The 14,278-nt window shown below is 52.4% G+C and overlaps 1 protein-coding gene across 7 annotated transcripts in view; it reads right to left on the bottom strand.

Moving 5' to 3' along the window:
- Window positions 1-13,403, bottom strand: part of Csf1 (colony stimulating factor 1) — a 44,456-nt gene extending 31,053 nt beyond the window's left edge. For 3 of the 7 annotated variants that reach the window (XR_015452030.1, XM_021265621.2, XM_087213242.1), the window contains exons 1-8: window positions 13,040-13,381; window positions 9,739-9,861; window positions 8,350-8,412; window positions 6,680-6,850; window positions 3,289-3,436; window positions 1,198-2,201; window positions 619-671; window positions 231-289 (exon numbers count right to left, since the gene is read on the bottom strand). Coding sequence is in view for 6 of the 7 variants with exons in the window: in XM_021265621.2 (XP_021121280.1) it covers window positions 244-289; window positions 619-671; window positions 1,198-2,201; window positions 3,289-3,436; window positions 6,680-6,850; window positions 8,350-8,412; window positions 9,739-9,861; window positions 13,040-13,078 (1,647 nt within the window). In the remaining variant the exon portion in view is untranslated. Of the gene's footprint in view, window positions 1-230; window positions 290-618; window positions 672-1,197; window positions 2,202-3,288; window positions 3,437-6,679; window positions 6,851-8,249; window positions 8,413-9,734; window positions 9,862-13,039 lie in introns of those variants that run through there. The other 4 variants (XM_004853660.4, XM_004853662.3, XM_021265622.2 and 1 more) reach the window with 4 other exon arrangements.
- Window positions 13,404-14,278: the final 875 nt, after the last annotated feature.

Raw genomic sequence — 14,278 nt, 5'->3', positions numbered from 1 at the left:
AACCCACTGCAGAGATAGCATTGTCTGGCCTCAGATGGGTAGAGGGAATGCGGGGGGGAGACCTGAGGCTCTGAAAGGGAGAGAGTTGGCTGGACTTGGTGATGCATTCATGGATGGATAGATGGAAAAGGAAACAGGATGGAGAGGAGGGAGTTAAGTGTCTGGGCCTCGGGAGTTGGTGGTTTCAGCAACAGATGAGAGATGGAGAGAGATCAAAATCAGAATTTTACCTTAGGATTTCCTCTACACTGGCAATTCCACCTGTCTGTCCATATCCTGGGTCAGGGAGCTGCAGGCAGAGCACAGGACTAGCATAAGACTTCAGCAGGAGCAGAGGAGGGAGGGGTCCCCATAGGCTCACCCTCAACCTCAGACAGAACGTACTCCACCCCTCTCAGAGTTAGAAGACTCAGAATTGCCCAACTCTAGGAAGAAATCAGGAAAAACCCCAGGCATCTAGGAAAGAAAAGAGGCCCTTCCCCCTCTCCACTTCCATTCTGTTCCATAGCTCCATTTTCTCACAGCAAGTTGGGGAAACTTCCCCCACCCTAGTCTAGAAGATAAGAAGATTCCAAGCCAGACCTCCAATGCCTCCCACAGCCCTACCCAAACTCTCACCTGCCCTCTGGGTGCCTTATGAGGGAATCCACTGTCTGAGATTCTTGATGGCTCTGCGGACAGAAAAGAGCAGGTCCACTGAGAAGTTGGGAGAGGGGAGGGAGATGGTGGCCCCATTCCCAGCCATTAATGAGTAAGTTACAAGACACCCTACCCCCAGTTACCCAAAAGTCAGGAGCAGGCAAAGGGCAGGAGGAAATTCCTAAGGCCTCTTTGCTGAGGACACCCCTACTACCCTCCCATGCAGGTCACATCCTATGGGTCTTCATGCTAAGGCTCTGCGAAGATCCCACGTACAGCATCGCTCTCCTCGTTTTTCCTCCTGCCTGGTTGTCATCCTGCTGTTAGCCCAAGAATCTTCTCTCCCACTTCTTTTTGCTTGGTCCCTTCCCATTGACTTCCTGCCTGAACCTTCCTGATTCTTGAACCAGACTTTCATTTCTACTTCCCATCCTCTGTGCTAGGTCAGACCCCACCTCTCAGCATCTGAAGAGCCCAGGTGGAGCTCAGGTTATCCTGCAACCTGCACTCACACCCAGCCTGAGCTCTGCGCCCCTGTCTTCACTGGGATCTCCTTACCCTCCGCCTCCTCCTGTAGAATAGGAGGCCGCCAACGGCCAGCAAGACCAGGATGATGCTGGGCACCAGCAGGTGGAAGACGAACCCAGGGAGCTGGGGGTTGAAGGTTCTCTCAGGCTGCCTCTCATGGCCTGTGTCAGTCAAAGGAACGGAGTTAAAAGGGGCTGGGGGCTTGGCTGCCCCCTCACTTGCTCGTCCTCCTTCCAGCTCTGCAGGGCTCCTCCGGTTCCGTGTGATCCTCTTGCCCTCCAGCTCCCCAAGAGGCAGCACATTTCCCCAGGAGTGGCTTCCAGGAACCTGTGGTTGAGCAGAAAGGATGGCGGGATTGCTGAAGCCTTGGGGCCAGACTGACGAGGTCTGGGTAGAGCCTGTCTCCTTGCCCTCTGTGGGCAGAAGAGATGAATGGTCTGTCTTCTCAGGAGTGTCATGCTTGGGCTGGTCGGTGGATCTCACAGGGTCTACCTTAGGCAAGGGTGGCTGTTGGTCCTCTGTTATTGGGAGTGGAGAAGATGCTGAGAGGAGGTTGCTGGGTATGGGCAGTTGTGCCTGGATGCTGCCCCCTTCTGGCCTAGAGGGGGAAAACTCTGCCCCTTGAGGTGCAGGACCCTCAATGGCCTCTCCAGAGGCCTCTTCTAAGGCCCAGTTAGTGCCCAGTCCAGAGTCAAGAATGTCCTTCACCCCAAGGCTGGGGGTCCCGGCAGAGGGGTGAGGTTGTGGTAAATCTCCAGTGGGACTGTCCTTGAGGCTTGGGGTCTCTGGTGATTCGAGGCTCTGGCAGGTGCTCCTGGGTGGTCGATGCTTTGGATTGTCTGGGTCCACTGTGTGAAGGGGGTCCTCACTAGGCAGGAGGGACCTGCCCTCTGTCCCCTCAGAATCAGCCCAGGTCAGGCCAGCCTTAGGAACCTTGGAGGGGGCGAGGGGTTGGTGAGGGGAGACAGAAGCCAGGTCACTGCTAGGGGTGGCTTTGGGGTACAGGCAGTTGCAATCAGGCTTGGTCACCACATCTGAAAGAACCACAGAGAGGGGGAGAGAGAAAGACAAGGAGGAGATAGAGTCACCAGCTTCCAGCACAGCCCTCCCAGAGGGGCCAAGAGGGGGATATGGGTCTGGCAGTTTCTCATCTCCTAAATCAGCCCTGGGGCTGAAGAGAAGGGTACAGACTGCACCAAATGCTCATGACACAGGACTCAAGCAGGGAAGGCATAGAGGGCAAGGTATCATGGACAGAGAGCAAAGAATGGGGCATGGATGTACAGACTGGGGTTCGAGGTGAGGAAGACCAGAGGACAACTTGTACTGGGGTTCCAGCTGGCTAGAGGCCAAGCCAGAGGTGAACAGCAGCCAAGAGACTGAGCCATGGCCTCCCAACTAACAGACACAGAAGCACCCCAAAATGCTGATTTCATACTCAGACAGGAGCCACACAGACACAGCCACCAACAGGAACAGGCTGGCATGGAACATGACCAAAGCTTGCGGTTTGGGGATTGAAACAATGAGACTGGACTTGGCCATTGGCCAGTTGCAGGGCCTCAGCCCCTGTCTCGGGGAGCAAGGTTGAAGGCAGTAGGGGACGTGGCACAGGACGCTGAGATGAGGACACACAGGGTACAAAGTATGAAGCTGAGCCAACAACAGAAGAGTTTGAATGATGTTCGGACTTCAAATCCAGCCTTGTCCCTTGAGGGGACACCCAAGGCATCCTGGGGACTTCTGGAGCCAGGGTATCCTGGTGATTCACAGCAAGGCTCTCGGAGCAAGGGCCCTGACTCCCAGATGGAGTGTCTGCTCTCTCCATGGAACCCCCATAGGTTTAGCCAGTCCACAGAGCCGGGGATGGAGGAATTCCTCCATGCCTACATCACTTCCCCAAAGAGGGCCTCCTTTCCACTCCCTAACCTCACAGCCACCAGCTTCCACATGCAGATATACATAGGTGTGCATGCACACACGTCAGAAAAGACTCCGAGGTATATGAAGCCACATATGTACATGAAACAAGCACCTCTACATCTACAGAAACACATGTAGCAGCCAGGTCCTCCCAGCCCCATATGTCATCTTCCACTTGCTGGCCCCTTCAGTGCTTACCCGGGATGGAGCACTTAGCAAAACTGTCACTGCAGTTCTTGGTGAAAATCTTCCAGTCTTCTTCAAGGAGATTCTTTGTTTCATTGAAGACATTCTTGATCTTTTCCATCAACTGGAGGGGAGTCTCATAGAAAGTTCGGACACAGGCCTGGAAGGAGAGAAGGGGCCCCTTTGGTGAGCATGACCATTGGTTTCGTGTCACTATCTTGTTTGTTAAATTCACTTGGCCTTTCTCACATCAATCCCCTTTTCCCCCTTTGTCTCCTTCCTCCCCTTGCCTCTAGTTTGCAGCAGAATTCATTCTGAGGCTGTGAGATATGTCATTTATTCATGGATCTATCCACACATATTTATGTGCCAGGCATTTAGTTGCGTTACCTGGGTACGGAGCAATGAACAAGAGAGAGATGGTTCCTGGCTGAATTGGACACTGAATCCACCACTGAGTCCTTCCACACAACTGGAAGGAGTTCAGCCAGAGCCTGGTCTTGCAGGGCCTTGTTGACCATGTCAAAAACTTTTAATTTTATCTGTAGAACAAAGGGAAACTCCAAAAGATTTTGGGGGAGGTTGGCAGTGGAACAATGAGACTTGAATTTTAGAAAAATCATCTTGTTATGGTGCGGAGAATGGAATGGAGCAGCCACAGGGGGTGGGTCCTTTGCCGGCAATGGCGCAACTTGGAGGATGCACTGACGATGGCCCAGGCCTGTTTGCCAAGTGGCTCTCTTCTCTTCTGCCCCTGGGACCAGGCTCCCACACCCACTGAAGCTGAGAAGCTTCACACTCTTGGGTTTCCTTCCACCTCCCCAGCTACTGCTTCACTGTACTTTGCAGGCTCCTAACTTCTAATGTTAGAATTCCTCAGTCCTGGAATTCCAGTCCTGGTCCTACCTCTAATTTCACACCATGCTAAGGCATGCATGCCCACGACTTCATCTATGGCCTACTTGCCAATGGCTCCCAAGCACCAAGTTTTTCCTTAAACTGAGCTAACACAGGGAAGAACTATGGACTTTCCTAGGCTGTAAAGTCCTTGAGGGCATCGCTGCCTCCCTCTGGACTGCACATAGTAGGCTTGTAATAAATGTTTACCAGATAAATGTGTGAATGAGATGACACAGCCTAGTCCATCACTCACCATCTAGGTGACAACAACTAAACACACTGTTGAGTTTGGACTCATTTCCTCATCTGTGAAGTCAGAACAGCACCCCATCAAGCTTCTCCCCAGGGTGCTGGAGGGAAGTTGAGCTTGCTGGTTCTTGCTTGCCTTTCTCTTTACAAACCAGTGTCCCTCACACTTCACATCATGATTTGCAAGGGAAATAAGGATTTTCAGCCAGAAGCCCTGACACCCAACCTATCTCATGCAGAGGATGTGTCCTCCCTGCCTGGGAGCTCTGAACCTTGACCTGCAATCTTCCCAGCAGACTCACACTGGGCCAGCTCCTCTGGTTTGAAGGGCTCCCTCCTTGCTGGGCCTACCCTCAGCACTCACTGGCTGTTCTGTGGGTGAATGGGTGTCTACCCAAATGACCCCAAGAACCTTCTATTTCAGTCGGATGGCACAGGTTCTTAACCCAGTGAAGTAGAGTCTCTAGGAGTCGGCTGGGATTCTACATTTTAAACCAGCAGCCCAGTGATTCTCGGGTACCTTAATGTTGGAAAACCACAGGTTTAATATCTTTCACTGAAGAATTTTTTCCCCACAGCCACACTCTCCCTCCAGCCACATCTCTTCTGCTGCCTTTTAGAACAAAGTTTCTCCACAGTGTTGTCTCCACTTCTTCTCTTTCTGTTTACCCCAATCTGCCTATAACAATGATGACAGTTTTGCCAAATCCAACAGATGCTTTTCAGCCCTTATCTTGCTTGACTTCTCCACACCATTTGAAAAGCTGGCTCCTCCTTCATCTTGACACCCAGAGACACAACGCTCTTCTGGTCTCCTTTACAAGCCACTCCTTGTCAGGCAACTCTCTTCTGCTTGACCTTTAAATGCCGGGGTTCCTGGGCCTGTTTCTCCGCTCACAAGGAGCAACACTATACAGCTCTGTGACTTCACAGATAGCCTTCATGCCACGCCTGCACATATCTGTGTATTGCTAGTCACACTCAGGACTCACACCTCCAGCTGCCTGCTCAGGGTCTCCACCTGGCCATTTCCCAAGCATCTCAGGTCTGATGTGTCCAATACTGAACCCAGCTCTTCCCCCCAGGCCTGCCCTGCCCATTGCCATTATGGCATCATTGAAATATCCAGGTGCTCAAGACAAAACCAGTCTGATTTTTCCCTTGCCTCTGCCTCTCACCTCCTCTTGCATAAATGAAGTCGGGTCTGCCCCAGCCCACTGGAATGCATCTGCTCACTTTTGCCTTCACTGAACCACCCTGATCCAAGCTGCCACCATCTCTGGCCTAGACTTGAGCCTGCTGCTGGTCTCCCAGCCTCCATTCCTGTTCCCTATAGTCCATTCTCTAGACAGCAACCAGAACACTCTTACAACATAAGTGAGATTAGGTTGCTTGCCAGTCCATGATGGCTTCCCTCGAAGGGAAGACAAAAAAATCACAGTTTTGGTAGCCCATGTGGTCTGGTTCCTGCCTTCTCCATGCCTTGGCTGTATTAACCACCTTTGGGTACCTGAACGTGTACCTTCCTGCTGAGCATAGCATTACATAACATTGCTTGTGTGTGGCATTCCTTGTTCCAGAATGTTCTTCCGGCCTTATTGCTTTCTCTTACTTATCTTTGGAATTACAGTTACTATTTCTCACTTGGAAATCTTCTTTGTCTCTCTGCATTCTCACTTAGAGTTCCCTGTTACTCCCTCCAGGCCTGTGGCTCACTCTCTCACCACTTGCATGTCTCCCCTCCCCTGGTTTACTCTTTCTAATGCAGGTATCACTATTCTCCATCCACACATTTTATTTGTATGTTTTATTAACTGTCCCACCCATCCCCAAATGTAATCTCCGTGATTGTGGGGATTTTTGTGTTTTGATCACAGCTGTTTCCTGGTGTCTAGGACAGCACCTTGTACACAATAGGCACTCAATAATGATCTGCTGAATGAACAAACAGTTCTGCTGGTTTGTAGTGTGCCATCATTTAACAGCTGCCCACCCTCATTTGACCTTAAGTTCCGCAAGGATGGGAACCATGAATTTCTTGTTCTGAGGACACTACCACAGCCCAGCACTGTGCCTCCTGTCTTGCAAGTCCTAAGTAAAGGTTTGCAGAGTAAATCAATGAATGGATTGAATGAGTGAGTGAGTGATGAGGGGAGGTGAGTGAATGTACTCTGAGCAGTGGGCAGGGTTAGTACCGCCCCTAGAGTGGCAACCCATCACCCTACTCAGTGCTCCAGGTCCAGGACCCTTTTACCTTATCCTGCTTTTCATAATCCTTGGTGAAGCAGCTCTTCAGTCTCACAGAGAGTCTCTGGAGCTGGCCAATTGCCTTGGCATTGGGGGTTTCATCTCTGAAGCGCATGGTGTCCTCCATTATGTTTTTCACCAGAAGAAATGCCTTCTTAAGGTAGCACACAGGGTCTTTCTGAAAAGCAGGAACCAAGAGGTCATGGCCTGACAGGTGGGGCCTGGGAGCCAAATCTTGTGCTAGATGCCTGCCATCCACAGGTACGTGAAGAACTGCAGCCTGCTCTCCTCTCACCCCTGGGGAAGGTGTGCATCACATTAGTGATAAGGAGAATGCTGCCCTCAAGTTGTCTTTCATTCTCTCTTGGAACCTAGCACTCTGGGGACTGAACTAAAGCAAAGGGAACATAGATTATGATTAGAGAGATCTTTGGATTTTTGGAATACAAGGCTTTAATCAGGATGGATATGCATACAGAGGGTTGGCTTCAGACCCCTATGTATGTTCTCTCCCTTCCATTCAGCTTGCTTTCACAGAAGTCCTTTGCCTTATGGCACTGTCCAATCCTCCAGAAAATACTGGTACTGAAGACTATCCCATGGTCCAAAGAATATCTTCAGTGTCTTGTCTCCCTGAAAAGATGGCAGTTGCTTTGTAGATACAAACTCTAATCTAACTCTGTTTCTTGCACCTGGTCCAGTGGATTTCTAGCAATGCCCTGAGTGCGTGAAGGAGTGAATAAATGAAATACTGAGGCCATTCTTTGGACCACAACCTGGTCTTCAGTTTTAAAGGAGGTGTATGCCGGTTTGGTATGTGCGAACTCCGATGAAGAGGCATGGCATAGGGGGTTGCACTGTGGTATTCACTGAGGGGAGACCGGCACCAGCAAGGGCTCAGAGGCAATAAGGAGCAGGGAAGAGGGATGGGTAGGTGGATAGGTATGGACCTGTGTATGGAGACACCTGACTAGACAGCCTGAGCTTTCTCCTAGAGAGATGGGGCCCAGAGGGGTTTTGGGGAGGGAAATGAAGGGAGCAGGTTGGGGCTTCACGAAGCTCCCCCTAGTGGAGGACGGGGTGGGTACAGACTCAGAGAGACAGGAGAGGCTCCTGAAATTGTCCCAGTGACTGACTTGGGGAGGCTGGGCAAAGCCTAGAGAGGCTGGCTGGGAGGCAGAACCAGCCACATCTGGTGGCTGGCTGGGTGTGGGTTAGGAAGGTGGGCTGACCTGCTTCCCTGGTTGCTGGCTGTCTGGATAACGGAGGTGACATGATTTCCAAAGCACAGAATCTGGGAAAAGGGTATCTGTTTTTCCTAGGCCCTAGATATAAGGTGCCTGAGTTCTAATCAGGCTTCAACCACTTACTAGCTATGCTCCCTTAACCTTTCTGTGGATAATAAGCAATGAACGTGGACCACCTAGTGCTACTGTTAGGCCTAACTTGGAAAGGTGCTGGGTACACAGTAACCTCTTTTAGGAACCAGCTAGAAGGGAAGAGCAGAGAACTTGAGCCCTGACTCTTCAGCCCTGCCTGCTGGCACCCCAGGCTTGAGCACTCAGGGATCTTCACACCTTCATCCTGTCCAGCTCTAGGATTTCTGCTACCTTCATGCTCCCAGGTGCCCAAGTCCACAGGAGAAGTATACAGGTTGACACATGGACTGCCACTCACCAACTGTTTCTCATCTGCAAACTCAAAGGCAATATGGCATGAGGTCTCCATCTGACTGTCAATCTGTAAGAGAGAGCAAGCCAGTGCTTACAGGGTATCTACAGCTTAGCCAAGCTGGTCTCAGAATTGTTGACCATTCTGCTGGTCCGATTAGAATAAGACATGGGCTCCTCCATGGTCCATGCTCCAAAGTTTCTGGGTGGACCAAAGTTTGAATTTAATCTGCCTCCTCCCCACCCCAGCTACACCTGGAAAGACAGAGTCAAAGTTGGGGGAACGGCTGTGTCTTCCATATGCCTAGAGGCAGGCTTTAAAAGAGCAAAAAGTCTTTTCCTTTTACCTCTCACTCCATGAAATTGTGGATGCCAGTTTGTTATAAGGAAGACTATATGAGAAATATATGGTAGAGTATAGAATACAACCTTTTTGGAGGTAGCGAGGACTCTATTATGGCAGAAATTCAAGCAAAGCCTGCCAAGCTCTGGGAATTCAGTATCTATAGGGGCCAGGGCTACACGCCCTCAAAGCCCCCATTAGACTCCCAGAGTAGGGGTTTATGTTCTAAGCCTTAAAGAATGCTGTAGCCTTTGGTTTACCTTGCATAGCTATGGCTATGCATCCAGAAGAAGTGGTGTAGGGGTAAGAGAAATGGAAAGCCCAGCCTACAGGGTCTAGGATTGGAGCCCTGGGTGCACAGTAACCTCTTTTATGAACCACTGTCTAGGCCTCAGACAGTGGTGCCCCACCCTGCCCGGCTGGCCAGAGGGATGGTAAATTCCCTTCTGGGCAGGTCAGAGGCTGTGACAATACAGGGACACTGCCTGGCTGGACCATGTTTGGAATTGTTGACAGTTCTGTTGGTCCTATTAGGCCAAGACAGGGGCTGCTTCATAGCCCAGATGAGCAGGTCATTCTAGCCTGAGGGGCAAGAGCCAGGGAAGTAAGGGCGGAGGGTTTGGAGTTAGGCAGGAGCCTCGCCTTCAGTTTGGGCTGGGGCCCTGGTGACAGGCTGGCAGCACATCTGGGAATCCAGGAGCTAGACATAACATCTGGACCAGCCGGCAGAAAGGGCTGTCTTCTGAAGGAGGCATTCATTCCCTGAGCCAAAACAGGTTTTAGGAGCCCTTTTCGAGTCCTTTTAGGAGCACAGTGCCTGTTCCTGGCAATTACTGACCCAGGCAGCCTGCCACCATAGTCAGCCTTCAGGGTAGTCAGGGAGAGTTTCAGGGCTTGGAGACCTAAGGTCTTGACCTTAGGAAAGGTCAGTGAGAGGATCAGCAGAGGAGGGATGGCCTAGACAGCCCTATTTCCTGCAGTCCCTCTTCTTTGACTGTTCCTTGGCTCCTGCCTCAGTTTCCCCAGAAGGAGAAGGCATGGCCACATACTCACTAGGTGCTGTAGGACTTGCAGGTGTCCATCCCCAATCATGTGGCTACAGTGCTCCGACATCTCCTCAGCAATACTCCTGCTCACCAGGAGAAAGACCAGCAGCAGCCAGGGGCATAGCCATGCCTGTGACAGAGAACATGTCATTTCTCTCCAGCTTTCACCTTCCCCAGAGACTTCTACACCCTACTGTGGACAGAAATCAAAGGTCTCAAATCTCTAACACTACAGGCTCTGATTCATACTCCAGGATGTAGCATCCTCAAAATCATAGTGCCCATATTTATTATCAGCCAAGCCACAATCTTGTTTCCCCTTTTAAACAATCCAAATACCATCTTGTCTGAGAAGCCTTCCCAGATGAGTCCAGGACAACCCTAGCTACACATCAAACTTCTAATGATGACACAGCTGGTGTGTCTACTAGTCTAAATTCTAATAGCACAGGAAACCCCTCCAAGGCAAGATCTGCTTCTACTCATTATTCTACCTCTGTAACATTAACACTAAGTCAAGCATATGGTAAGCTGCCCTCATGTTCAGGTACCAGCTTCCAGACTGCAAGCCAGAGACATTTCCCCTGGGGCTTAGCCCTTCCTTACACCTGGTTCTCCACAGATCTGACTCTGCCCCTGGAAGAGCCAGGGGACCAAGTTCAATTTCATTGGGAACTCATCCCATGCCAGAGACCCTTCTGAACCCTGAGGGTATGTTTCAAAAAGATGCCCAACTGATTAATCAGAGGCAATAATGCCAGCTCTGCACCATCCCTGGCTGGCACCTGCCTATCAGTCCCATTAGACTGTGCATCCAGCCAGCCAGCTTTTATCATGGCAGAGAAGTCTCCCTTCTTTCAGCACCGACCTCACTCAGTAACTGCCCAGTCCCAGATAGCACTGGCTCCTGACACTGTTTTTGCCTTTCTTTGCTCCTCCCTTCTTCCTCCTCCCCAAGATCCCCCCGTCCCTGATCTTAGGATTTCCCTTCTCCACCTGGAGGCAGAAGGACCCTTGGGCTCCCCCCATCCCAGGTAGAAGTTGTTCCCTGAGAGTTCCTAAGCCTCCTGGCAGCCGATGGCCCCAAATTCAGGGAAATGCTGGCAGGGTGGCATGAGGGCTGGCACTTTTCTGGGCTCTGGGCTTTGTCCCAGTAATCCAGATGATGGGACAATGACTACAAATAAGTAGCACATTGAAAAAACATAGGGGTCCATGAAGCAGCTCCCAACAATATGCTGATTCATATCTAAAAGCCAGAGTGCTGCCAGTTTTTACAAAGACAGCTCTGGCTGAGCTACTATGGTGGCTACAGGGATAAAGGACCTTAATGCTGCCTTAAAAGTCAGAGAGAAGTTAATGACAGGAGAGGAAGGCCTTAGCATTCTAAAGCTGGATGACCCCTGAACTTTTCCCAACCAGAAGTGCCCACCTGCACAGAAGGGGTCACCTGGGTGGGGGCACTAGGAGAGGAAGGAGGCACCTGGACAGAAGGTCCCAATGCATTTAGCACAAGGCCTGTGAGGGATTGGCTTGACCTGAGAGGGAGACTGTGAAAGAGGGGAGGATAGTCATGGACTATCATGCAGGGTACTTCAGGTTCTGCAGTTGGGGAGGGAGCCCTGGGTGGGAATGGCTGCTCAGGCCTTTAGACACCTCAGGCGTAGGACCTATTACAGGCAGCCACACCAGATTTTGCCCCAGGCTAGTCACTGCTGAGGCTCTGACCCCCAGGTGTGAAAGGAATGGAGGAAAGGGGTTCTGGGGAAGAGGATGCCCAGGAAGACAACCCCATTCTCTGTGTTTTAAGATACAGATGTTTGACAGCAAGGTGAGGGCCATGCTTAACCCAAGGTATGCCTGGGTTTGGGCTGCACTTCAAGCATCAATAGTGGGCCACCATGTAGGAGGCTGACTTTGAAGATGGCCAAAGGGGGCCACCCCAGACCCAGGGCTTCAGAGCTGCTGCAAGAGGAGGACCCAGATAGGAACCCAAGGGTTAAGGCTCTTGCTTGCATCTGGCTGGGGAGGCTTTTCCTGGTTTCCTTCTTCCTCCTACCCACCAGCCTCAGCCTTTGCCTGTGGGAGCAGCCCTGAGAAGGAATTTCTGCAGCAGGCTCAGAGAGACGTGGGACAGCACAGCCGTGCATCCTCACCTATCACCATCATGGTCCATCTTTCCCTTCAACAAGGTCTCCGGAGAGGCCTTGTGTCACTGGGCTCTCAGCTAACCCCCATCCAAACCTGGACCCTTTTCTTTCCTCCTGCGTATTGCACCTCTTTGCTCCTGCTCTCATCTCCAGTCCCTTCTCTTTGCCTAACCTTTCCCCTCCCAACCCCATCTCCTGCCTCTTGGTTGAGCATGTCCACCCCCGTGGATCCACTCTGGGGTTTCTCTTTTCCTTCTCCTTCAGGGCTCCTCAAAAGTAAACACATTATGCGACCACTTGCTGTTTATTTACAGTGTCACTTTGGATTTTCTAAGAACAGCAGCAGCTACTGCCACTGTTGGGGCAGGGTATCCCCTCTATGGCTCTGAGCAGCCTCTGTCCACAACTCTGCAACCCCAAACCCTCCTTCCACTTCCCTACGTGAAGCCCATATCTCATAACTCATTGAACAAGGCTTTGCACGAAAAAGAGATTTGGAGCTAGCCCCAGGCAGCTCTGGGACCAGGTTTCCCCAAAACAGCCACCCAAGTCCCCAGCAGCTCCTGCCTGTGGGCTGGAACAAGTAATGGCTTGCCTATCTCCTTTGCTCTGCCAGCAGGTTGCTCAGCACAGGCCCTAGCATTCTAAAGCTGGATGACCCCTGAACTTTTCCCAACCAGAAGCGCCCACTCCCCACCCACCAGAGCCTAGAAGCACGTGTTTAGCCGGAGAAAGCTGCCCATGGGAACAGCGGCGCCACACTTAGCGCTCAGATACTTTTTGCCTGGAAACAGGCAGGGCATCCTGCCTGTCACCAGGCCTCCACCCGCGTCTGCAAACTCCTCTCTCCTGCCTATGGGCAGCTCAGTGTTCCCCTCCGTGCAATGGGGTAAACTGCTTTCCTTCCCCAGGGAAGCACCACAGTACCATGAGCAGCTGCAAGGCTGCGATTCAGCCGGTCGGTGCTCCGGGAGCCGATGCGCAAAGGCAGTTAGGGAGCCGAGCCTGAGGCCGCGGGCGGGAACCCTTGGGCAGCCGTGCGCCGGGGAGGTCGGCTCCGAGGGGTAGCGCCTGGCACCCCGCCGCCGCGCCCCCGCCCACCCCCGGCCCCGGCCCCGGCCCCGGCCCCGGCCCCGGCCCGCGCCGCGCACTACTTACCATGGGAGGGCAGCGCCCAGCGGCGCCCCGCGTGGTCATAGGGGCAGCTGGGTGCCGGCCGGGCTTGTCGGCCGCGCTAAACCTCTCGCTAGCTCGCTGGCTGCTGCAGAGTCCGCGCCCAGGCCGAGGCCCGCGCCGCTGTGCCTGACTGCAGAGAGCGCGGCGGCGCCGCCGAGAGGACCTGGGCAAACTTTCACTTTCCCCCGGCCGAGCTTCGCTGGCCAGCGCTCGGCACAGCCTTTTAAGCGGGTGGCTCGTAGGGCATGTGGTTTATGGGAAATCACCCTGGCCAGGCGCCAGACGCGCGCGCGCGCACACACACACACACACACACACACACTGTCAATCTCAAACACGCGCGCGCGCACTGACACACACACACACACACACACACACACACACACACACACACACACACACGCCTGGAGGCCCGCAGAGCCTCCTCCCCAGCGCCTCCCCTCCCCCAGCGCTCCGGCTGGTTGTCTCCGCTGGCTGGTCTTCCCAGTCGCGCTGTTTTCTGAGCTTGTCTGCAGCCTTGGGCAAAGTAACGCGGGCTTCACCGCCCTTCCACCCAGCCCTTCCCCGCGCCCTCTCTGGACACTGCCTTTCCTTCCGAGTTTTCCAGGCCACTGATCCGGCGTGATTACCCTCTGTGTAAAACTTGTCCCCAGATACTTTTCCTTTATGCCTGAAAATCCCCAACCCTGAGCAGGAAATGGGCAGAAAGCTGGGATAGGAACTGGAAACTGCAGACAAACCAGCAGACGACTGAGGCCTTCCTCTCCGGGACTTTGAACTCCCAGTGAGCCTGAGACTACTGGTGTGCAGGCAGCCCCTTGCTTTGTTATGCAACCTCAAGGAGCCAGCCAAACCCCTTATCCCCTGTTCTGGGCACTGTAGAAAGGCCCAGCAACCTGGCCAGAGCTGTGTCCTGTGAAAAGAAGCTGGAAAGTTCTGCCCTCAGTGGCAGGAGACACTTCAAGGGCTTGACCCGCGGGTGGTGAAATGCTGGCTGGTATCCCTGCTCCCTTCTGGCTAACAAACCAGACTCAGATGAGAAAAGCTCTGCACCTGGGCCCTAGAGTTCCCTTGGTGCTTTTGGAAATGCATTCACCGAGACGATTGATCCCATTTTGTTTCTGCTTGAGCATGAATCTAAATCAATTATTAGGATGAGCCTATTAGTTATAATGTTAATGTCAAGAAATTTTCTTTCTTCACGTCATTATGATTAAATGT

This window comes from Heterocephalus glaber, unplaced genomic scaffold (assembly GCF_053883595.1).
Source record: "Heterocephalus glaber isolate CG9 unplaced genomic scaffold, H.glaber_assembly_v1.0 deba00001442, whole genome shotgun sequence".
NCBI lineage: Eukaryota > Metazoa > Chordata > Mammalia > Rodentia > Bathyergidae > Heterocephalus > Heterocephalus glaber.
Note: the sequence above shows the minus strand (reverse complement) of the source record. Positions and strands in the feature narration are given on the sequence as shown.